Source organism: Triticum aestivum, chromosome 4A (genome assembly GCF_018294505.1).
Source record: "Triticum aestivum cultivar Chinese Spring chromosome 4A, IWGSC CS RefSeq v2.1, whole genome shotgun sequence".
NCBI classification, from domain to species: domain Eukaryota; kingdom Viridiplantae; phylum Streptophyta; class Magnoliopsida; order Poales; family Poaceae; genus Triticum; species Triticum aestivum.
In genome coordinates, this window is record NC_057803.1 from 37,272,637 (window position 1) to 37,293,461 (window position 20,825).

Genomic DNA, 20,825 nt, shown 5'->3' on the forward strand with positions numbered 1-20,825 from the left:
TTGCCCCTTTTCATGCGTTGCAAGTTGCGCACGTGTTGTGTGGTTGTGGAGATCAAGAGGGGTTGGCCCCTGATTTTTCTGGAGTGGTTAGTTGTCCAACGAACCGGGTCAGATGTTTTCCCCGACCCGTTTTGATGTCTCTTTTGTGCTGTTGGCTGATTTTGTGGTCATACATGTGTCATCTGTTCATTTATCAGGAAATTTGAATGTTGTCGAATTGAAAAACAGTCAAATGTCAAATAGACAGTCTCAAAAAATATGTCATTCATATGAAGTTCGTATTAAAATATGTAAAAAAGACTTATATTTAGAAACAGTGTGAGTAGTAAAAAAATGTGTGCTCCAGTTTGGCCCGGTGATTTTGGCCTGTTTAATCGCGGAGATAAGCGGCGTGATTCCCTACGCAACTTAACTGCCCGCCGCGTATCAGCAAAAGGATTACACCCGTGTTGCGCAAGGACTCAACGTGGACGCCCCCCTCGTGCACCGCGCCCCACCCCACCATCCGTCCGTTCCAGGACCAACGGCCAAGATCCCGCGGCGCCCCCCTAATCTGAAGCGACCTTCCCCAACCCTCCGCGGCTATTAAATACCCGGTCGCCGCCATTCTCCCCGGGCTTTGATCGATCGAGTCGATTCTCGCGCAGAGCTTGAGAGAGATCGGAGGCGATGGGAGGCGGCAGCATGGGGATCCGCGCGGCCGCCAGGGCCGCCTTCATCGGCGGCTACCGCTCCGCCTCGAACGCCCGCCGCTCCGCCCTGCCCTCCTCCTCCGCCGCCGCGGCCGACACCCGCCCCGTCTCCACGGCCACCACCTTCGACGACTGGTACATCCCCGACCGCGAGGTGTTCGGCCCCGTGCCCTCCCACGAGGAGGCCATGGCCGCCACCCTCGACCTCAGGGACGCCTTCGAGATGTGCGCATCCCTAAACTATACTAATTACTTGCCACATCTCCTTCTTGCTTCCTTTGTTTTACCAGATTAATTACTTGCCAAACTGGTGATAGTTTGATAGATATGGTTCATGTCCATGAAGTTTTAGTTGCAAACTGATGCGATTGCACGTCTGGTTGTTATGCAGTGACAGAGCCCTACATAGTGGTTGACTCTGTTCTGTTCTTCTTTTTCAGTAGATTGTTCTTATCTGCTGTCCGGTGTAAGACAAAATTGGTATCAGGAGCGTTCAGCATTTTCTGATAGATTCAAGATTTTTTTTAATTTAGGCACCCTTCATGTTTATCTGTGATGTTCCTGTCCCCAATTGCTCGTTTGCTGGGATCGTGCCATCAGAATTTTGATTCACAGAAAATCACGCCGGTGCTTGTTTAGGATTTCCATTGCATGTTCTGACAGGATTGCCTGATCCAAACCCTAAAAATATCTCACCGTGTCTGTCATGTAGAGTTGTTCTTCCAACCATGTCATATAATTCTGTATTCGATTAGTTTCCTTATGTGCCTTTTTCATATGTATGCCGCTTTGGGCCTTTTGGCTTGTGTGCCAGATGTTGTGTTTGCTAACAAACTGATGACTTGTGTTCATGCAACCAGTGCCAAGATTGATTCCCATGGTGGCCGCCTGGATATCTCCAAGACACATATCTCCCATGATGGCCTTGATGATCCCACAAAGGTTGCTCAGGAAACATTTCAGGATCATCTCCATTCAGAAGCATCTAAGCATGAAGAGAAGCATGACAGTTTATCCGTTGCCTCTGGATCCTCTGCACGTGTTATTGAAGCCTTCACCATGCTACACGAGAGTCCTGAAGCTCAGGTAATTAAGCTCCAACTTATACTGAAGGTGTCGGCAAGGTCACCCTAATGATGTGTTGTGGAGTCATGATTTTTTCATTTCTTCCTGCTAGCATCAGAAGATAAGTTGATTTCATATATTGGCATAATGTCAGCCCTTTTTTTGTATTCATGCAACTTCAGTTGGCATTAAGTGCAAACAACTCAGAGTTGTTGTTTATTTACCTGAAGCATGGGTTCTATTTGGACTGCAGGATGTTGTTGCTTCGCTTGCTTCTGATAAGAATGTCTGGGAAGCTGTGATGAAGAACAAGAAACTTGTGGAGTTTTACAAGACAAGTAAGCGCCCAGCCATCATTTAGTACATCTAATTCAGTTAACCATTAGAAAAGTATAATAAATAACTTGGTTCATCTATCTTCCCGTTCTCAGACCTCAGCGAGTCATCCAGTGTCACTGACGAAGCTGAGCAGAGCGACGCCGAGAGCTCGCAGAGCAGCAATGGTGTCGTCTCGCCGGCAGATGCATTCAGTGATTACATTCAGATGATGAAGGCGTTCGTGTCGGAGATGGTGACGAATCTTTCGAGCATAATGCAGGACCTGGTGGCCACGTCAGACGAGGGCCAGAGCAAGGGGAGGTTGAAGACCCTGATCATCAACTCCAAGAAGGATTTCACAAATGGCCCGTCGTCCTTCGTGCTCCTGGCCATCGCGTCTATTCTGGTCGTTTTGCTCAAGCGTGCATAGTTCTAAATAAAACAAAGGAGCTGGCAGAGTGGTTGTTCTGAGTTTAGTTTCGTTTCAGCTTTTTGAGACAGACAGGATTTGATCTTCTTTTTCTACTTATTAGTTCATCAAATGGTCGATTCTACGCACTGTACAGGTCGACGTTAAGTCTTTTCAAGGGTTTATCTGGTGGCTGTGTGTTCACCTGGGGATGAACATGTTCTGCATGATGTTTAGCTGTTACTGCAACTTTATATGATGGAGTTTAGTTTTCTTTTGGACTGGTTTTAAGTTTAGCTGTTACTGCAACTTTATATGATCTCGTTCTGGTTTAGCCATGTTTCAAGATATTCTGGTTTAGCCACATGTACATATCTGTGCAGTACTTCAGGGTTAGCCCTCCATGCCTGAGTATCTAAATTACTCAATGTGGTAAGGTTTGTACATAACACCTACAAAACAATATTGATAGATTTTTGTAGGTACACACTCATTTTACACATATGCAGCAAATATGGCACACAAGCTGCTAAGCTTGGCAAAGGCGTGTGTACCCTGTCCAAATTGATGCCTCACTCATTTGCCTTTCTATTAACATCACTCTGAGTCATTTGGCTTTCTATTAGCATAATTCTTAGTGGAACACAAGATCTGTATGCGCACATCTAAAGAAAATATCATACGTATTATGCATAAATATTTATGCGGCTCTTGCTCCAGACAGTTGTGTCTCACTTGAGGCTTAAAAGTTTTTCTGTGTAATAATTCATACATAGATACTCGAGTACTGAGCATACGTGTTTGATTAAGTTGTGAGATTCTGAAAAATCTGTTGTGAGCTGTGAGACCGCATTCTGGGCAGTTAATACACTACCATAACATGGGCGCACATGCTCAAATGTTACAAAGTTTCAACTGGTTGTTTCTTCTGAGAAGAAAGGGGAAATTCACGTATACAGGGATCTACCATCCAGAGAAATCTTTGAATTCTACGCTAGGAGCACTCGCTTTTCTCTTCTTGCTTGAATCATCTGCTGCAGCGGCATTTCCAGTGGCATCAGCAGAGCCAGCCGTCCGAGCCTTGAGATACTTGCCAACTCCACCACCAGCGCTCGCTGAAGCAGAAACACCAGTCCCTGGGTTGCTATACCATGACCCCACCTTATCCTGGATTAATGCAAATAAACGTTCAAACAATCAGAGATGTATAAATGCAAAGAAGCACTTGAATCTAATTGAAACAAGATGCAAAGCAGCATTACATGATCTTCATCCTTGTTCTTCTCCTCCTCCTTTGCCTTTTCTTCTTCCTCGTCTGGTTCCGTGTAAGGATTCACAAATACATTAACTTTCAGTAACTTTATTTCCTCCTGTTAACAAAGTTGAAAACCAGGAATACCACGTTCAGATGTTTTTGTCCAGTGAAAAAACAACTATGCTGAACACAACACATCCTGCAGTTGTGCCAAAGTTTAATGGCCAGCATATTGTGGCCACAATATCTTGTTTGCGTAAAACTACGAGGTATTTTCATTTCTAAAGCAAAGTAAAAAAAAATGCAGATGAAACTAGAACAATCATACTAACCAATGGGCGGTCGTCATCATCAACAGGAACCTTTTCCATTGCTGAAAGATTGTGCAGACCACCAACCACCATGCCAAACACTGTATGTTTGAAATTTAAATGTGCTGCAGACTTGTATAGGATGAAAAACTGCGACCCATTGGTATGGGGCCCAGAATTCGCCATGCTGACAACACCTCTTCCTGAATGTAGCAGCTTTGAATTCAATTCATCCTTGAAAGGTTGACCCCATATGGACTCCCCTCCACTTCCTGTGCCAGTTGGATCACCTCCTTGAATCATAAAGTTTCTGTAAAAAGGTGATGATCAAACCGGACAACATTTAGATATATAGCCATAATCAAGGGAGTATAAAGAAGAGAATGATTGAATGGACAGGATTTGGATACGGCTAATAGAATAGGAGAACATACTTGATGCTACGATGGAAGATAAGACCATTGTAGTAACCATTTTCACAATGTGTTAGGAAGTTTTCACATGTCCGAGGAGTAATATCACAATGAAGCTCCAAATTCAAATCACCATGGGTGGTATGCAACTGAACATATCCTTTCTTTTTTGGATTCCTTTCAACTTTAACATACTCAAATTCATTTTTGGTAACGGGATCATAGGAAGTCGACGTGAAAGAACGTGAAGCTGCTCCAGTAGTGTAACGACTTTTAACCTGAAATCACCGAATCACCTCCATAAGACAAACACTAACTGCACAAGTAACAAAAGGGCTATGTAAATATAAGACATGAAGATGAGATGAGACTATACCAATTTAGCATTTATAGGATCCCGATCCCCTGCCCTGTGCATAGCAATTCTAGCAGCAGTTTTCTCAGCAGTGCCAGATTTTGCTGCTGCTGCACTTCTGCCATGAACAGAAGCCGAAGCAGCATCCACAACACTGAATGGTTGAGGAGGTTTAGGTTCTTTGCTCGATTTCGAGTCACTCTTCTCTTCTTTTGCTAAAAGGACAGCCAGTGCGGCAGCTCTTTCCTTTTGAGCTTTCTGTCCTCCACCACCATGCAGAAAAGCTAATTTTCCTTTTTCAGTCCCAAGTTCCTTCATCATTTGCTTAAGATCACCGGCAACATTTATGTTGTAGGTTGGATCATCTTTCATCCGCTGCAACTCTGCAAAGAAGTTGGATAGTCAGACTACATAAGTTGATCTACATCAAAAGGATAGATACAAAGCAGCCAACACAAAATAAGTAAAATGGAAAGAGGATGCATAATTGAACCTTCATCATCAAGTTTGAGGCCTTGTCTAACATGATCAAATTGCCCTAGGACCTTGGTATCAAGCGCATTTGGATTCTAGAGAAGTCAGAAGGCAAACAGTATTAGGCTAGGGTATTAATTGGCAGTAAGACAATGCGTAATATATATTGTCCTTCCAGACAGCTACCTGAATTGTTATCAAGTCCTTTCGTGCGAAGGGCTCATCGGTTAGCAACTCTTTCCAATTCTTTGGCTTAACGTTAAGCTCCTGGATTGCCTATGAACACAAAGCAATAATCAATCAGCTACGAGCATACCAAATTGACCACCTGAAAAACACTATTATATAAGCTAACCAAAGTCTAAAGCCCACCTCATAACAGAAGACGTTCCCGGTAGTCTTTACAGCAACTATATGCGTGAATTCTGTAAAAACTTTATTTAAAACAGGACACTGGAACTCTCCTGCACGAAAAGAGTAAATATTAACACAATGACACCAGAAGATCAACTAACATCAAAGGAATTTACTACTGTTCAAGCAGTTCTATTTGGTTCAGGCTACATCGACTTTTTCATGCCATAGATTCAACCCACCATCTGTGTTCTTGTGGAAAGTGAGAGGAATTAGATCCTCCTGCTTCAGTGCTCCTCCAGTTACCGGATGCTTCCCGAATTTTTTAATATATGGGATTATGCTCCTACATTCAGAAGCAAAAAGATAAGAATCCCTGCCTTCTCAGCTCTCCTACCAATAAGTTATCCAAGAAGCAACTCCTAGGCACTTACATCAAATCGAAGACGCTTCCATCTGCCGTACACACCGGATCCTCAAATGGCAGGAACGTGAGCCTAATATCCAATGAAATGACAATCAGTGGCTGAAGAAGAGGGATTGACTTTACTTACTACTCCCTCCGTTCCAATATAGATGACCCAAATTTGTACTAACTTTAGTACAAAGTTAGTACAAAGTTGAGTCATCTATTTTGGAACGGAGGGAGTAATCAACTGCTAATGTGGCTAAATTCGAATAGTATGAAGGTTCAACATCCAGAGCTGAATTTGAGCATTTGGAGCTTACAAAGGTAACTAACTAGCTTAACTGGTGGCATATATACCAACTGAAATATCCACAGAAAACAAGTTCATGCCCTAAGGAAGAAACCCTATAAGCTCAAGCTCTCCGAAATTCGATTCAGAATCCTAAATTACCAAGAGAACAGAGGTAAGCAGGCAAATCTTCCAGCGAGGCTGGTGCGGGAACAGGGGAAGCGGGGAGGGAGAGTAGGCAATTACGCGCAGCAGTAGAAGGGGAGGCGCTGGAATGGCGCGATGGCCTCCCTGTTCTTGGCGCCACCCCACTCTGTCGCCCACTCCGTGGCCGTTATGAACATCCGGTCCTTGCTATGCTGCTTCTTCCCCATCTCCGACTACCCTATAAGCGCGGGCCTCCGGCCGGTGGTGCGGTTGCCCTGCCGGGCGGTCGGGTTTCGCCGGCGGCGAGGTGGGACGGCGAGATTTGACGACCGCAAGTGTTGGGTCGGGGAAAGAGAAGGGAATAATAGGCGGCTCAGCCCGTGATAGAATACACGGCTCGAGCCGCGCGGGTCGGTGCGAAACAGATTCGGCCCGGCCCGGCCCAACCCAGCGCACAACCGGCCCAAAAGCAGAGCGCAAGTGCGCACAGCGCACCACCGGCCGAGCGAGCTGAGTCGTCGATTCGAGCAGCGGGATGGGCGGCGGCGGCGGCGGCAGCCCGACGGCGAGCAACAGCAGCAGCGACGATGACGGAGACGCCTCGTGGAGGGCGGCCATCGACTCCGTCGCTGTAGGGGGCTTCGGCTACCCGTCGTCCAACGGCGCGGCGAAGGCCGCCTCTGGCGGCGTCGGCGTCGAGGAGGACAGCAACGGGCTGGAGCAGCCGCCGCAGGATGAGGGGAAGGCGCAAACGCCTGGGCTCAAGCTGTACCAGATCAAGGTGTCTTGCTTTCCACGTTCGCCCCTTGCTTTATGCTTGCTAGCTGCATAATATTCTTCTGCTCCTGATTCAGTGCCGCAGCTGCAGCTCATTGGTTGACATGGTCCTCGGTTTTGTTGTGCTGATTCAGTGCTGTCTTCAAAGCTTGATGCATACTTCATTCTTCCTGTGGTCCTTGGACGAACTAGAATTAGCTGGTTCACTCGGATTAGTCTGGGTTTACATAGCAAGTTAGCAATAGCAGCTGCATTTGCTTCAATTGTACTCCCTCCGTTCCTAAATATAAGTCTTTTTAGAGATTCCAATATGGACTACATACGGAGCAAAATGAGTGAATCTACACTCTAAAATACGTCTATATACATCCGTATGTAGTTCCTATTGAAATCTCTAAAAGGACTTACATTTAGAACGAGGAGGGAGTATATTCGAGTGGGATATATCAGTGTTACCAGCGGATGCACATACTTAGCTACATTCTTGCAGAGTAGCTACGGTTGGCAAATTGAGAAAACCCAACATGTTTCACCCCATAGACTGAAGTTGTGGATATAATCAATCATGTTCCACTCCATATAGGATGTGTACTGCACCATTGCCATTTTGGAGGTTTTCTCGCTGGTTTGATAAAATGCCACAACTTACTATGCCGCTACCCAGTAAAAATCAACTTTGTCAGTACCCAGTAAAAACGAACTGGCTTTGCCACTAGGAAATAATGCCCCATCTTGCATTGCAATCTATCCAATTCCCCTTATTGCTTTGACCTTTTGGTAGATGCTCCGTTCCATGTGTTAAATAATTTACGGTGGGCCTCCGGATCATCATATTAGTTTCCGTTGGTACCTGTCCAAGCCACAAAGTAAGTTCATCACTTGCATGATCGTTTTAATATGCAGTAGTTTGCAAATACACCATGTGATTTACATTCTATGTCTACAGAATTCTGTACTGTTTACTTGCATGATCCTTTTCAGAATGTAGTAGTTCATCACTTCACCTGGCAAGCCTGATGAGCAACTAGAAAAAGCTGGCACAATGTTGCCATGTATTCACCATTCAGACCTGCCAGTCTGCAACTATAGTATAACCATTTCACTTAAACAGATTTTTCCTGTTTAAGTTTTTTTTTCTCTGCCCTTCATTCAGTTGTTCTTCTGTGCCTGGCGCAGTGGTGAAGTCCTCCCCACTTGTGCCAAGAGGTCCTGGGTTCGAACCAGCCTCTCTGCATTGCACTTTGCAGGGGTAAGACTAGGTTCCTATAATCCCTCCCCAGACCCCACCTTGTGTGGGAGCTTCTATGCACTGGGTCTGTCCTTTTCCTTCATTCAGTTGTTCTTCTGTTTGTATCATTCTTTCTTTTGGTTAGGCATTAGGAAGTCATACTATGTTATGCATTATGATCTTACAAACTTCATTTGATTTGTTTCAGGTAAGAAATATGTTGGACAATATGTTAGAGAGAAATCTCGAAATAGTGAGGAATCCTTGCTTGAACGTGGCTGACCCCGAGGAAACAGGGGGAGGGATAAAGTTATTTAAAAAGGCACCTCCTGGCATCAGAATGGATGCCGTAGGTATGACGTGAATGTGATTATCTTTAATAATCTTGGTGGATAAATCCTTTCATGATGATAATACATATTCATACTAATGTTTATTTCTAGATAAATACCATGTGCAACTCAAGAGACCAAAGATTCTTCCTGGGCCAGAGGTCGACGAGAAATCAAAGAAGGTTTGATATCTATTTTCACAATAATTATACATATGCATGTGAGCTTATGGTTGTATGTTTTACTGATCGTACTGCGACCCTGATTTCAGTTCAGACATATGCTTCAGTCTGTTGTTGTTGATGGTAACGACGTACTTGTTTCCGCGAAAGAAGCATCCCAAATATCATTGGCTAGAATGGAAGCTAGAGAAACTGCAGCAAAGACCAAAGCCAAGAGGGAGGAAGAAAGGGTGAACCAGCTGAAGAAGGTCAGGGGAGAGAAATGGCTTCCTTCCATTGCTAGTAAAATGAAGGTAAATAAATGCATACTTTAAATCACTCTTCAATGGCTAGTTTGGTGGGTTTGTTGTTGTACAACATCGACCAACATTTTGTATTAACAGATATATGATGCCAGCATGCATTATGTTCATATTGCCTCTGCAGAAAGAAAAATCTTGGGAGCAATGGCAGGAAAAAAAGCTCAGGAGCAACGGCAGTGATGGTGGATCATTTCAGCTGGGCCGCATATGCTAATCTTTTAGGCCATCTATGGGGGGTACCCTTTTCTGGATGCCACAAGCCCACAATTGCTTTGATAACTTCTATTTTGCCATTTATCCATTTGGCAATGATGGTCGACAAGAGGATTGAATTGGATGAAAAGATAGAATGTTGGACTGACGATTTTGTTCTAATCTAGAGAACGTAGCTTATCAGTACCTTCTCATGGAATTTTTGTAGCAAAATTATGTTATATTTCAGGATTGGATATACTTGAGCAGTCTCTGCCTCACAACTGGGACCGAAATCTACGCCACAATTGCATTTTGTGTGGGGGAATTCGTATTTATTTGATGAATCAGAACCCCCCCCCCCCCCCCCCCGCGTCCCCAAGGAGGAAGAAGCCTTCGTCCGATCCTGCGAAGAGGGGAGGATTGCCACACATCAGCGATGCTTCCAAGAAAAAGCACGGTGCTTGCCGGCGTCGCACCGGCGTCGCTGTATTTAAGTTTAAACAATTATATAGAAAAACGGGCTATTATTTACAACAGTAAATAGTATATAGATTGTGAAAATGTATGTTTATGAAGAATTTTAATGAATCTTATATTGTACTCCCTCTATTCACTGTTATAAGATGTTCTAACTTTTTTCTAAATTGAATGTATGTATGTATAGACGTGTTTTAGTGTGTTTGTTTACTCATTTCAGTGTGCATGTAGTCCATATTAAAAATATCCAAAACATCCTATAATAGTGAACAGAGGGAGTAGATGCTATATTGAATCTAAAATAAGTTTGACTTAGGAAAAAAAAAAGAACTTCACATAATTTTGAACAGATGAAGTACTCAAAGTGACCAATCATGCACTATCCCAACCAGCCTCCATAATTTGGGCCCATAATTTCAGCACTATTTTGTATGCAGCCTGGAACTTTTTCAAATGCATGGAGTGACCAATTCATATTTTTATATGGTAGTGTGGTCCCAATTTCTTCTAAAAAAAGGTGAAGTCCCTATTCTACTGATTTTTGTTTTTTTTGGGGTTTAATTCTACTGATTTTTGTTCGAGTCTAGAACACCCTACTCTACTGATGGGCCAGAGTACAGTCCACCAGAGTCTCAGGGCCAGAGCCCACAGCCCGCAGGGCAGCCCACACCACCATGTCCTCTCTTCCCCACAGTTTCCCCGCTTCCCTCCTCTCCACTCCCCCTCGCCGCGCCGTCACCGTCCGCCGCCTCCCCTCCTCCCCATGGACACCCCGCCGTCCACCTCCGCCTCGGCCGCAACCGCGTCCGACCCGGACGCGGCACTCGTCGCGGCCGTGGCGGACGCGCTCGTATCGGCGTCCCGCCTGCCCGCCCCGGTGCCCATGCCCACCCTCCTGGCCGCCTACCTCCCGCGCCTCACCGCCTCCCACCACCCGCGCGTGCTCGCCGTCGCGGCCTCCAACCCGGCGCTCGCCTCGCCGGAGTCGCTCCTCGCCTACCGCAGCTTCCTCTCGCCGCCCTCCTGCCTGCCCTCCCTCCTCCCGCTCCTCCCCGTCCTCCCCTACCGCCACCTCTTCCCGCTGCTCCTCTCCTTCGTCCCGCTCGACCCGCTCCGCCACCTCCACCGGCACCTCCTCGGCCACCTCCCCTCGACCCCTCTCGCCGACGCCGCGCTCTGCGCCTACTCCCGCCTCCGCCTCCCCCACCTCGCCGCCCAGCTCCTCCACTCCCTCCGCCGCCGCATCCGCGTCCGCCCCTCCCTCCAGGCCGCCAACGCCGTCCTCTCCGCGCTCGCGCGCAGCCCCTCCACCTCCCCGCAGGCCTCCCTGGACGCCTTCCGCTCCCTCATCGCGCTCCGCCTCCACCCCAACCACTACACCTTCAACCTCCTCGTGCACACCCACTGCTCCAAGGGCACCCTCGCCGACGCCCTCGCCACGCTCTCCACCATGCAAGGGTTCGGCCTCTCCCCCGACGCCGTCACCTACAACACGCTCCTCCACGCGCACTGCCGGAAAGGCATGCTCGGTGAGGCGAGGACTCTGCTGGCGAGAATGAAGAAAGAGGGGATCACGCCCACGCGGCCGACGTACAATACCCTTGTGTCGGCTTACGCGAAGCTGGGGTGGATTAAGCAGGCGACCAAGGTCTTGGAGGCCATGACGGCCAACGGGCTGGAGCCTGACCTGTGGACGTACAATGTGCTTATCGCTGGGCTGTGCCAGGCAGAGAAGGTGGATGAGGCGTTTAGGCTGAAGGATGAGATGGAGCGGCTCGGCACTTTGTTGCCTGATGTAGTGACCTACAATACACTCGCTGATGCGTGCTTTAAGTGGAGGTGTTCGTCTGATGCACTGAGGCTGCTCGAGGAAATGCGTGAGAAGGGGGTGAAGCCGACTTTGGTCACACATAACATTGTTATCAAGGGGCTTTGCAAGGATGGGGAATTGGAGGAGGCGTTGGGGTGTTTCAAGAAGATGGCAGATGAAGGTTTAGCACCAGATGTGATCACGTATAATACGTTGATTGATGCATACTGCAAGGCTGGCAATGTCGCCAAAGCATTTGCACTAATGGATGAGATGGTCGGTAGGGGACTCAAATTGGACACCTTCACGCTTAATACCGTGCTATATAATCTGTGCAAGGAGAAGCGTTATGAAGAGGCTCAAGGGCTGCTACAATCTCCATCCCAAAGGGGTTTTGTGCCCGATGAAGTCAGCTATGGCACAGTGATGGCAGCCTACTTCAACGAGTATAATCCGGAGCCTGCTCTGCGTCTGTGGGATGAGATGATTCAGAGGAAGTTGACACCAACTATTTCGACTTACAACACATTGATCAAGGGGCTTGGCAGAATGGGGAGGTTGAAAGAGGCGATTGATAAGTTGAATGAGCTCATGGAGAAGGGGTTGGTACCAGATGACACCACGTACAATATCGTCATCCATGCCTACTGCAAGGAAGGGGACTTGGAGAATGCCTTCCAGTTCCACAACAAGATGGTGGAAAATTCCTTTAAGCCAGATGTTGTTACTTGCAACACTTTGATGAATGGACTGTGTCTGCAGGGGAAGCTTGACAAAGCAATGAAGCTCTTTGACTCATGGGTAGAGAAAGGGAAGAAGGTTGATGTTATCACATATAACACCCTAATACATGCTATGTGCAAAAATGGGGATGTTGATGCTGCTTTGCATTTTCTCGCTGATATGGAGGTCAGAGGATTGCAGCCTGACGCGTTTACCTACAATGTTGTGTTATCTGCACTATCTGAAGCAGGGAGACCAGAAGAAGCGCATAGTATGCTGCATAAGTTATCTGAGAGTGGAAAATTGTCTCAAAGCTTTTCTTCTCCCCTCTTGAAGCCTTCTTCTGTAGATGAAACAGAGTCAGGGAAGGATCACGAGGGTAATACTGAGGAAGAAACTGGTGGAAATCCACAAGATAGTGCTCTGGAGGCCTACACGAAACGCGTAAATGAGCTATGCACCGGTGGGCAATTCAAAGAAGCTAAGGCCATTTTGGATGAGATGATGCAAAAGGGAATGTCTGTTGACAGTTCAACGTATATAACTTTGATGGAAGGGCTTATCAAGAGGCAGAAAAGGCAAACACATGCAGCTGGGTAGTACATACCATTGATCTTTGCTGCTCTTTGATGTGGCATCAGCCGGAGTTTAGTCATAAATCTGGTAAATTTGAGTGCTTGATATCTCGGAGGAGTGTGATGGACATAAAAGAAGCAGGTATGTGATCTGCTTCTTTCTCAGAAATTCACCACTAGAATCTTGTTAGTTTTTCAGCTGCAATACAAAGTAAATCATTTCACAGTCAAATCTACTAGATGTAAAAAGTATGTTATTGCAGTTTAAGTACATGTCTTCTAAACTTTTGCGCCTGATGAATTTACTGCTAGGTTCTCAGCCAGTGTGTGATGCAGCGCTCGCTGGCCACCTGCACTGTAGTTTTCCTTTTTGAGGGTTTCCTTTTCTTTACCAGCCAGAAATTGGAGGGCCACCCCCTCTTTTTTCCAAAAAAAGAAACATGTTTTCTAAAACCTGTCCGAAGGAAACAGCTTATACAGAAAAGCTTTATGTTATCTGCAAGCGCAAGCTCCGGACCATAATTGTTGTATGCTGAACAGCATGTTTGGTTGCCAACATACTTACCTGGTACTTTGTCAATTAAAATGGATGTTAACTTTTGCATGTTCTAGGGCCATAGTGTCCGCCATTTGTCTCAATGCTGTCAAACTCTTAAGCAAAGGGGTAATTGTAGCTAGAAAAGGTCTTACCTAGTTTAGATCCTTGGCGTAATGTTGTGCTACCACACTAATATTGGCCGTCATGTGGCAAGTCCAGTAACCTACTTAATAGTTAATCGCCTGCCCTGTAGACTGAAGGTCAGTAACTCGGTTTACTCCTGTTACTTTTTCTTCACGCAGCAAATTCTAGTCCGCGTTCAGTGATGTTGGATCTTTGCTTAGAAGAAAATTGATCATCATTGTGAGTTGTTAATATGCGAGAATTACCCTCTGTCCCTCTGCGAAAGCCCGAGAAGTTCACGGTGAACAAGATGGCTGAAGTGCTCAAATGTAATGAGTGCATCATACTCCAGTTTTCAACCTGTCATGATCATACCTAAATAAGAAGGAATGAATTAGTCTGCTTCATAGAAAGATGGCTTAACCACTCTTTTTCTGTCCCTCGTGAAGAAAGGAGCCAAGCATAGGACACTGCTGTATGGTCACGCACGGCCCACGCAGTGGACTATGGGAAGGTAGATACACATACCTCTCATCAGCTCATTGTAATTTTCAGTGGACTATGACGGCCGTTCCACAGCTAAGTTTACTGCCACATGGTCAGTATTTTAATTCACCTGTTCGGTGCGGTGTATATATACAAGACTTCACAAATGGACAAATGAATGCAGGTACTGCTTTTGTTTCTGTGTTCCGTGACCGAGTGACTGGTACTTCTGCATTCTTTTTGTCAATGCGAGTAGTGGCCACTACTATACTGTGATGTGACTGTGACTTGGAATTTGGAAGCTTCAGTCAACTTCTTATGGCTTGAGACGGCCGGTATTTTATATCGGGCCTACTCATACTGTGTCGTCTTTGCTGATCTTATGGGCCTGTTCATAAGAAAAAACAAGTGTTAATTTGATTCGCACTTTGGAGAGAAGCGTTCAGGTTCATTTGATACCTACAACGGAAGTTGAGAACTTGAGGCGAGGTGCTTCCTTACTTACTCGCCCTTGACCGACTACGGAGGGAAGAGATTCCAGGCGAAGAATGTTGGCATATTGTTGAAACCAAGCGGCTAGTTATAAGATGCAATAGTTCTATGGAAATAAAATATTGACTTTTGCTCCCATTTCGAACGGATACCACGCTAGGTATATGTGTTCATCAGTCACTGATGTGTAAAACTCCTTTGCCCTCGACGGAACGAAACGGGACGGTGACGATGGGCGGCGGCAGCAAGGACATTCATTTCTTGATCGGCGGTGTCTTGTTGCAGTACCACATTCACATGTTGATTTTTGGCCTGTTGCGCGCGCACTTTTCTGCCACGGTAGTGTGCCCAGCGCACAGCATTCTGAATACAACCGCATCACGAGCCGGCCCCTAGCAGCTCGGGGCGGACATTTGTAGCAGCCGTGCATATATAGGTTATTGAAACCGACCCCACGGATTCACATGACGGACTTCCGCATAGGCATAGGCGTCGTATGCACGGCCACTGACCGCGTGTCCGGGCCGGGCGCGCCGGCATCGGATCGCCTCCTCTGAGGAATTCCCTGTCGCCGCCACATGTAACGCCAGTCGCTGTAAAAGTTTCTTGTTCCGGCTCCACGTGAACCCCTCGGCCCCGTAGACGACGCTAGCCGGTTCACATGCGGCTCACAGGCGTCAATGCACGGCACAGTCAGTTCGTCAATAGCAGCAGCCGCCCGTGCTGAATGCTCTGAAATCTGAATGCCACTACCAAAGCACACACACACAGAGAGAGAGAGAGAGAGAGAGAGAGAGAGAGAGAGAGAGAGTTCGCATTCGTAGGCACCGGCTAAGCTAGACAGAAAAGAAAACCTAGAGTGGAGCAGTACGTGGAGAATTAGAAAGGCCAAGTGTCTTGCGCGGGCGGGCGACGGATCGGCATCCAGCACCCCTCCGGCCGCGCTTGCTTGGCAAGCTCGATCTCCTCCCGTGCGGGTGGTGAGGTGAGCGCGGCCAGCAAGCAAAGCGCGCGCGCGCGACGGATATCATAATCTTTTGGCCCCGTCGCCGTCGCGGGGGGTGTTGCTGTTGCCCGCCCTCCCACCATAAATTCGGGCGGCAGGCCACGCAAAGATCGTTGGTGCGGATGTCCAGGGAACAGAGCAAGGGAGCGCGAGTGTGAGCGTGGACTGGACCGTCGTCTACCTCTGCCTCTTCTTCCTCCTCTACCTACTGCCGCTCTTGAGCAAGTGCCTTGGTCTCTTCAGGGGGTGGGTAAACCCTCTATCTATATCTGCCATTGCCCTGCATTCCTCTTTCTCTGTGCTCTGTTTCCTCATTGCCATTGCCCTGGTTGGCGCTTACTGCAGAGCACGAACTGCTGACCGACGGCGATGGCTACCACGATGGAGAAGCTGGTGTTCTTGCTCTTATGGGCTGCTGCTCTAATGGAAGGTACGCAATGCGAGTGATTCAATCTGCTATACCACTTTGCAAGCTACTGCCGTGTATCCTTGAACCTATGAACCAATTATCAACCGGATAGTTGCATTCCATGAGAAATCGACGTGGTTTCTTTGTAACGCAGCTGGCTAACCATTTGCTTCCATTCAGGTTCCATGGTGAAGTCTCTCCCGTACGATTCTTCCGCAAGCGTCGAGGCAAGCCCATCCACCCATCCATTCAATTCATTCTCTCATAGGAGAATTACCCGACCCTTACGTTTGCAATAGCATAGATAACCCATGTACAAGGGCAGATGATTTTTTAAGCACGAGCTTGGGTTAGCAGAGGAGATTACCATGCATGGGCCACGTCGTTATTCCTCACGCAACGGGGTTAATTTGCCACGCAAGTTAAAACGGGCCAGTGGGTTTCCCGCCCAAGTTAAAATGGAATGTCCTTAATTCTCTCTTACCTAGTAGTACGTACCTTAATATGCTTCTCAGTGCCATGCACGATAGCGGCCGTCCTAGTGCAGTGCGCAGACGTGTTAGAGAAGTTGGCTACACCTCAAAACAAAACCCCGTAAATCATGCACATATAGTCTGAACTGGTCTGGACTATGGAAGTATGTATAAATTTTCTTTGGGTCTACTTCTCTATGTTTTTGTCTGTCTTTATGCTGTCTTTGTGATATAATACAATAATAATACTATAATGGATACAGTCAAAGCAAGCGGAAAGTATCTGAAATTAGTGGTTAGTGTTTGATTATCTGCTGATCCAGCTGATTAGGCAACGCAAAGCATCTGCATATCCCAAGACGAAAGCAATATGGACGCCAAGTAGATGAAACTTGTGCACGGCGGTCATGCCGCAACTGGCCGATAGAATAGAAATAACCAGGAAAGGCGGACGGTAAAAGCCGGGTGGCAGGATCAATTTCCGGGTCTGTCTAGTTTCTACCCGGCCTAAACCAGGAAATCTGTTTCGCGTCGACGTCTAGACAGGCGCCTCTTTTTTAGAGATAGTCTAGTTCGGGCACTGGGCTCAAACCAGCTAAAAATATACTACTATGCACAAATTGTATTATTATTCTCAGAGTATACGTCGGTCGTCTGACTTGTGTGAGGTGGATGCAGTGCTTGGTTGAGCCGATGGAGCCGCACTACGGCGGCGGGCTCATCGTCAACCCGGACTTCAGCGCCGGCCTCCGGGGCTGGTCGGCCTTCGGCTACGGCAGCGTCGCCGAGGGCGCGTCGGTGGCCACGGGGAACCGGTACGCCGTGGCGGGCAACCGGACGCGGCCGTACCACAGCGTCAGCCAGAAGGTGTACCTGCAGAACGACACGCACTACACTCTGTCCGCGTGGTTGCAGGTGAGCCATGGTGCCGCCGCCGACGTGTGGGCGGTTGTCAAGACCGCCGACGACTTCGTTCACGTCGGCGGCGCCGTGGCCAAGCCCGGGTGCTGGTCCATGCTCAAGGGCGGGTTCACCGCCGCCAACGCCGGGCGCGCCGAGATCTACTTCGAGGTCCGATTACGCTCCATCTTCATTCTTGGTTCGTGCAAAGGAGCAAATCATTGAGTTGATTAACGTGTTGGTGCATGCATGCAGAGCAATGCGACGGTGGACATATGGGTGGACAGTGTCTCGCTGAAGCCGTTCAGCAAGGAGGAGTGGGCGGCGCACCGGACGGAGTCGACCCGCGCCGTGCGGAGGAAGATGGTGAGGCTCCAGGCCAAGGACTCCGGCGGGAACCCGCTGCAGGGCGCGGAGGTGTCGGTGGAGAACGTGCGCAGCAGCTTCCCTCTGGGCGCGGCCATGAGCCGCGAGATCCTGACCAACCCGGGGTACCAGCAGTGGTTCACGTCCCGGTTCACGGTGACCACGTTCGAGAACGAGATGAAGTGGTACAGCACGGAGCCGGCGCCGGGGCGGGAGGACTACACGGTGCCGGACGCGATGCTGGCGCTGGCGAAGCAGCACGGCATCGGGGTGCGCGGGCACAACGTGTTCTGGGACGACCCCAAGCAGCAGCCGCGGTGGGTGCAGTCGCTCCCCTACCCGGAGCTGCTGGCGGCGGCGTCGCGGCGGATCCGGTCCTTCGTGTCGCGGTACGCCGGGCAGGTGATCGCGTGGGACGTGGTGAACGAGAACCTGCACTACTCCTTCTTCGAGCGCCAGTTCGGGTGGGACGCGTCCACGGCCTTCTACGCGGCGGCGCGGCTGCTGGACGCCGGGTCGGCGCTCATGTTCATGAACGACTACAACACGCTGGAGCAGCCCGGGGACATGGCGGCGGCGCCGGGGAGGTACGTGGACCGGCTGCGGCAGATCATCGCGTCCTACCCGGAGAACGGCGCCGGCATGGCCATCGGGCTGGAGGGGCACTTCACCACCCCCAACATCCCCTACATGCGCGCCGCGCTCGACTCGCTGGCCCAGATCGGGCTCCCCGTGTGGCTCACGGAGGTGGACGTGGCCGGCGGGCCGTCGCAGGCGCAGCACCTGGAGGAGGTGCTGCGGGAGGCGTACGCGCACCCGGCGGTGCAGGGGGTCATCCTCTGGTCCGCGTGGCGGCCGCAGGGGTGCTACGTCATGTGCCTCACCGACAACAACTTCAGGAACCTGCCGCAGGGGGACGTGGTGGACCGGCTGCTCGCCGAGTGGAGGACGGCGGCGCAGACCGGCACCACCGACGAGCAGGGCTACTTCCAGGCCGAGGTCGCGCACGGCGACTACAAGGTCACCGTCAGCCACCCCTCGCTCAACACCTCCGTCTCGCAGAGCGTCACGGTCGACCTCGGCTCCGGGAACCACTTCTTCATCCAGGCCTAGTAGAATCAAAAATGCTTTCGCTAGGTGTAATGCAGAAATGTTCCAGGGCATCGGAGTAGTAACTATTGAGAAATCACTACGTGGTACTGTAGAACACACTAGATTTAGCCATTCATGTACACAAAGTTTACACCGTATAAAAAAGGAGGCCGTACTACTTTACACGATTCCCGGATGAAAATGTTCCGTGCTTCGTCTTATCGGGCTAGCTTTGGCTTCAGGTCAAGATTAGCTGCGGCGGCGGCTTGTTGGTCTCTTCTTCTCACACGAAGTTCCTTTCTGGCAAATCCAATTACACGATGTCATCCCATGATCACGTCTTGTATTATCTTATAGCACTAAGGATAACCAGAGAGTTCATGTCATCCGGATGCAAACAAATCGAAATCACGAGCGAGACGCAGACAAAGCAAAAAAAAAAAAAAACATTCGGAATTGCTAACTCACATCTAGATGAAATTTAAGGATGTCGCATCTAAGTCTCTGGCCATTGAATCTGTTTGTTGTAATCTCATGCAAAAATCTCGATCTTTTGTTTGGCTTTGTCACTGTCGCTTGTTGCATCCCGTCGTTCTTTTTTTCCGGCCCATTCTTGTTTGTTGGCCCGTTATGGTCGTTAGGACAGGGAAGGGGCGGGCCACTTTTTTTGTTGGGCGTGTCTAGTGGGCGGCCGGCTGCCCATTAGTGCAACCGAGCGGCCGGCTGAAAAAGGAAACCCCCTGTCCCCACGAAACAGAAAAGGAAGGCAACAGACCGATCGACCGGCCACCAAACAAACCGATCGAGCGCCCACGTAGCCAGCTGTCCCCAGCTCGCACCCACGCCCCCGCTCGCCCCCACGCCTCAGCCCCTCCCACGCTGTTTTTTTCTTCTTCTCCATGCCAGAAGCAGATCCAACAGAAATCGCCCCCAACCCTTCTTCCTCCTCCTACAGCCGCCATGGGAGCCCCAAAGTAGAATGAGCTGCTTCAAGATCTAAAGGGCAGGGTGATCAGGGCCATACCAGGCAGTAAGATCAAGCAGGTAAGCCCCCTCTGCACCTCTTCACTTCCCCCTTTCTTGTACTGCATAGGCATATGTAAACTCCTTTCTCCATGGATCCATGGAGAATCTGCTTCAAAAAAGAGATGAATCTGGCACATCACACCAGCCTACTTGATGTTACTGCTGGATGTGTTAAACATGCCAAAAACTACTTGATGCATGCCAGACAAGTTTCTACCACCTGGATGTGTTAAACAAGCCAACTAAAAATAAGTTCTCTGGCCAATTAAAACATGATTAAAGCCAACTCAACAAAGCATTGTAGCCAAAAACTAAACATGCATTCTACCAACTTGTAGTTATTGTTTGCAAAATGAACAAAAAATTGACTGCCCAATAGATATGTGCAACGAAAAATTCATAAATGTGCAACTGAACATGCATCCCATCCAACTGAACCTATATTCTGGCAACTCGGCATGCATGCTAGCCAAAACTAAAACATGCATTGTACCCCACGTGTTATCTGGCCAACTAAAAAACATGTATCCTGGCCAACTAAACATGTATCCTGGCCAAGTAAACATGTATATTTCGCAATACATGTTTGTGAGTGAACACTTTGGGAAAACTGTAGTATATGTGCAAATAAAAAACATGTTTTCTGGCCAACTAAACATGCATGTTGGCAAAAAACTGAGAAAATGTATCCTGGCCAACTGAGACATCTATTCTAGCCAACTGAATGTATTAACTGTCCAACTGAACATGCATGTTGGCCAAAAACTGAAATAAATCAACCTGGCCAGCTGAGACATCTATTCTAGCCAACTAAAAACATTG

At 48.4% G+C, this 20,825-nt stretch overlaps 5 protein-coding genes across 9 annotated transcripts; 4 read left to right on the top strand and 1 right to left on the bottom strand.

Moving 5' to 3' along the window:
• The first annotated feature begins 602 nt into the window (after positions 1-602).
• Positions 603-2,761, top strand: LOC123084977 (uncharacterized). The gene is made up of 4 exons (XM_044506524.1): positions 603-917; positions 1,553-1,778; positions 2,011-2,095; positions 2,189-2,761. Exons 1-4 carry the CDS (start codon positions 670-672, stop codon positions 2,503-2,505), a joined length of 876 nt encoding a protein of 291 aa, XP_044362459.1. The 5' UTR covers positions 603-669; the 3' UTR covers positions 2,506-2,761.
• A 508-nt stretch (positions 2,762-3,269) lies between these two features.
• Positions 3,270-6,857, bottom strand: LOC123084976 (peptidyl-prolyl cis-trans isomerase CYP65). The gene is made up of 11 exons (XM_044506523.1): positions 6,591-6,857; positions 6,081-6,143; positions 5,889-5,992; positions 5,665-5,756; positions 5,479-5,568; positions 5,312-5,387; positions 4,840-5,201; positions 4,485-4,741; positions 4,072-4,360; positions 3,747-3,854; positions 3,270-3,651 (listed from the first exon to the last, which is right to left on the bottom strand). Exons 1-11 carry the CDS (start codon positions 6,716-6,718, stop codon positions 3,448-3,450), a joined length of 1,773 nt encoding a protein of 590 aa, XP_044362458.1. The 5' UTR covers positions 6,719-6,857; the 3' UTR covers positions 3,270-3,447.
• A 106-nt stretch (positions 6,858-6,963) lies between these two features.
• LOC123084979 (uncharacterized) lies at positions 6,964-9,820 on the top strand. Its single transcript, XM_044506525.1, has 5 exons — positions 6,964-7,272; positions 8,705-8,849; positions 8,940-9,010; positions 9,100-9,303; positions 9,437-9,820. The coding sequence occupies exons 1-5, from the start codon at positions 7,027-7,029 to the stop codon at positions 9,524-9,526; spliced, it is 756 nt and encodes a 251-aa protein (XP_044362460.1). The 5' UTR covers positions 6,964-7,026; the 3' UTR covers positions 9,527-9,820.
• A 387-nt stretch (positions 9,821-10,207) lies between these two features.
• Positions 10,208-14,954, top strand: LOC123084980 (pentatricopeptide repeat-containing protein At2g16880). Of its 3 annotated transcripts, none has more exons than XM_044506528.1 (3): positions 10,208-13,234; positions 14,203-14,351; positions 14,424-14,953. In XM_044506528.1, exon 1 carries the CDS (start codon positions 10,589-10,591, stop codon positions 13,115-13,117), a length of 2,529 nt encoding a protein of 842 aa, XP_044362463.1. In that variant the 5' UTR covers positions 10,208-10,588; the 3' UTR covers positions 13,118-13,234; positions 14,203-14,351; positions 14,424-14,953. The 3 variants fall into 3 exon arrangements, with proteins under 3 accessions (XP_044362463.1, XP_044362462.1, XP_044362461.1); XM_044506527.1 differs by having other exon boundaries at positions 10,209-13,234; positions 13,933-14,351; positions 14,424-14,954; XM_044506526.1 differs by having other exon boundaries at positions 10,209-13,234; positions 13,933-14,954.
• A 683-nt stretch (positions 14,955-15,637) lies between these two features.
• On the top strand, positions 15,638-19,160 carry LOC123084981 (endo-1,4-beta-xylanase 5). Of its 3 annotated transcripts, none has more exons than XM_044506531.1 (5): positions 15,638-15,987; positions 16,083-16,167; positions 16,327-16,373; positions 17,298-17,690; positions 17,775-19,160. In XM_044506531.1, the coding sequence occupies exons 2-5, from the start codon at positions 16,107-16,109 to the stop codon at positions 18,996-18,998; spliced, it is 1,725 nt and encodes a 574-aa protein (XP_044362466.1). In that variant the 5' UTR covers positions 15,638-15,987; positions 16,083-16,106; the 3' UTR covers positions 18,999-19,160. The 3 variants fall into 3 exon arrangements, with proteins under 3 accessions (XP_044362466.1, XP_044362465.1, XP_044362464.1); XM_044506530.1 differs by having other exon boundaries at positions 15,638-15,983; XM_044506529.1 differs by lacking the exon at positions 15,638-15,987 and having other exon boundaries at positions 16,008-16,167.
• Positions 19,161-20,825: the final 1,665 nt, after the last annotated feature.

What these genes read in the sequence shown, in the direction of transcription:
- LOC123084977 (XM_044506524.1), top strand. Translation starts at nt 670, where the DNA reads ATGGGAGGCGGCAGCATGGGGATCCGCGCGGCCGCCAGGGCCGCCTTC. An exon ending in ACGAGAGTCCTGAAGCTCAG is followed by an intron (nt 1,779 to 2,010) that starts GTAATTAAGCTC and finishes TTTGGACTGCAG; the next exon opens with GATGTTGTTGCTTCGCTTGC. An exon ending in TGTGGAGTTTTACAAGACAA is followed by an intron (nt 2,096 to 2,188) that starts GTAAGCGCCCAG and finishes TCCCGTTCTCAG; the next exon opens with ACCTCAGCGAGTCATCCAGT.
- LOC123084976 (XM_044506523.1), bottom strand. Translation starts at nt 6,718, where the DNA reads ATGGGGAAGAAGCAGCATAGCAAGGACCGGATGTTCATAACGGCCACG. An exon ending in AGGACTTGATAACAATTCAG is followed by an intron (nt 5,388 to 5,478) that starts GTAGCTGTCTGG and finishes TGACTTCTCTAG; the next exon opens with AATCCAAATGCGCTTGATAC. An exon ending in ATCTTCCATCGTAGCATCAA is followed by an intron (nt 4,361 to 4,484) that starts GTATGTTCTCCT and finishes ACCTTTTTACAG; the next exon opens with AAACTTTATGATTCAAGGAG.
- LOC123084979 (XM_044506525.1), top strand. Translation starts at nt 7,027, where the DNA reads ATGGGCGGCGGCGGCGGCGGCAGCCCGACGGCGAGCAACAGCAGCAGC. An exon ending in TCGACGAGAAATCAAAGAAG is followed by an intron (nt 9,011 to 9,099) that starts GTTTGATATCTA and finishes CCCTGATTTCAG; the next exon opens with TTCAGACATATGCTTCAGTC. An exon ending in CCATTGCTAGTAAAATGAAG is followed by an intron (nt 9,304 to 9,436) that starts GTAAATAAATGC and finishes TTGCCTCTGCAG; the next exon opens with AAAGAAAAATCTTGGGAGCA.
- LOC123084980 (XM_044506528.1), top strand. Translation starts at nt 10,589, where the DNA reads ATGGGCCAGAGTACAGTCCACCAGAGTCTCAGGGCCAGAGCCCACAGC.
- LOC123084981 (XM_044506531.1), top strand. Translation starts at nt 16,107, where the DNA reads ATGGCTACCACGATGGAGAAGCTGGTGTTCTTGCTCTTATGGGCTGCT. An exon ending in GGCTGCTGCTCTAATGGAAG is followed by an intron (nt 16,168 to 16,326) that starts GTACGCAATGCG and finishes GCTTCCATTCAG; the next exon opens with GTTCCATGGTGAAGTCTCTC. An exon ending in GCGCCGAGATCTACTTCGAG is followed by an intron (nt 17,691 to 17,774) that starts GTCCGATTACGC and finishes GCATGCATGCAG; the next exon opens with AGCAATGCGACGGTGGACAT.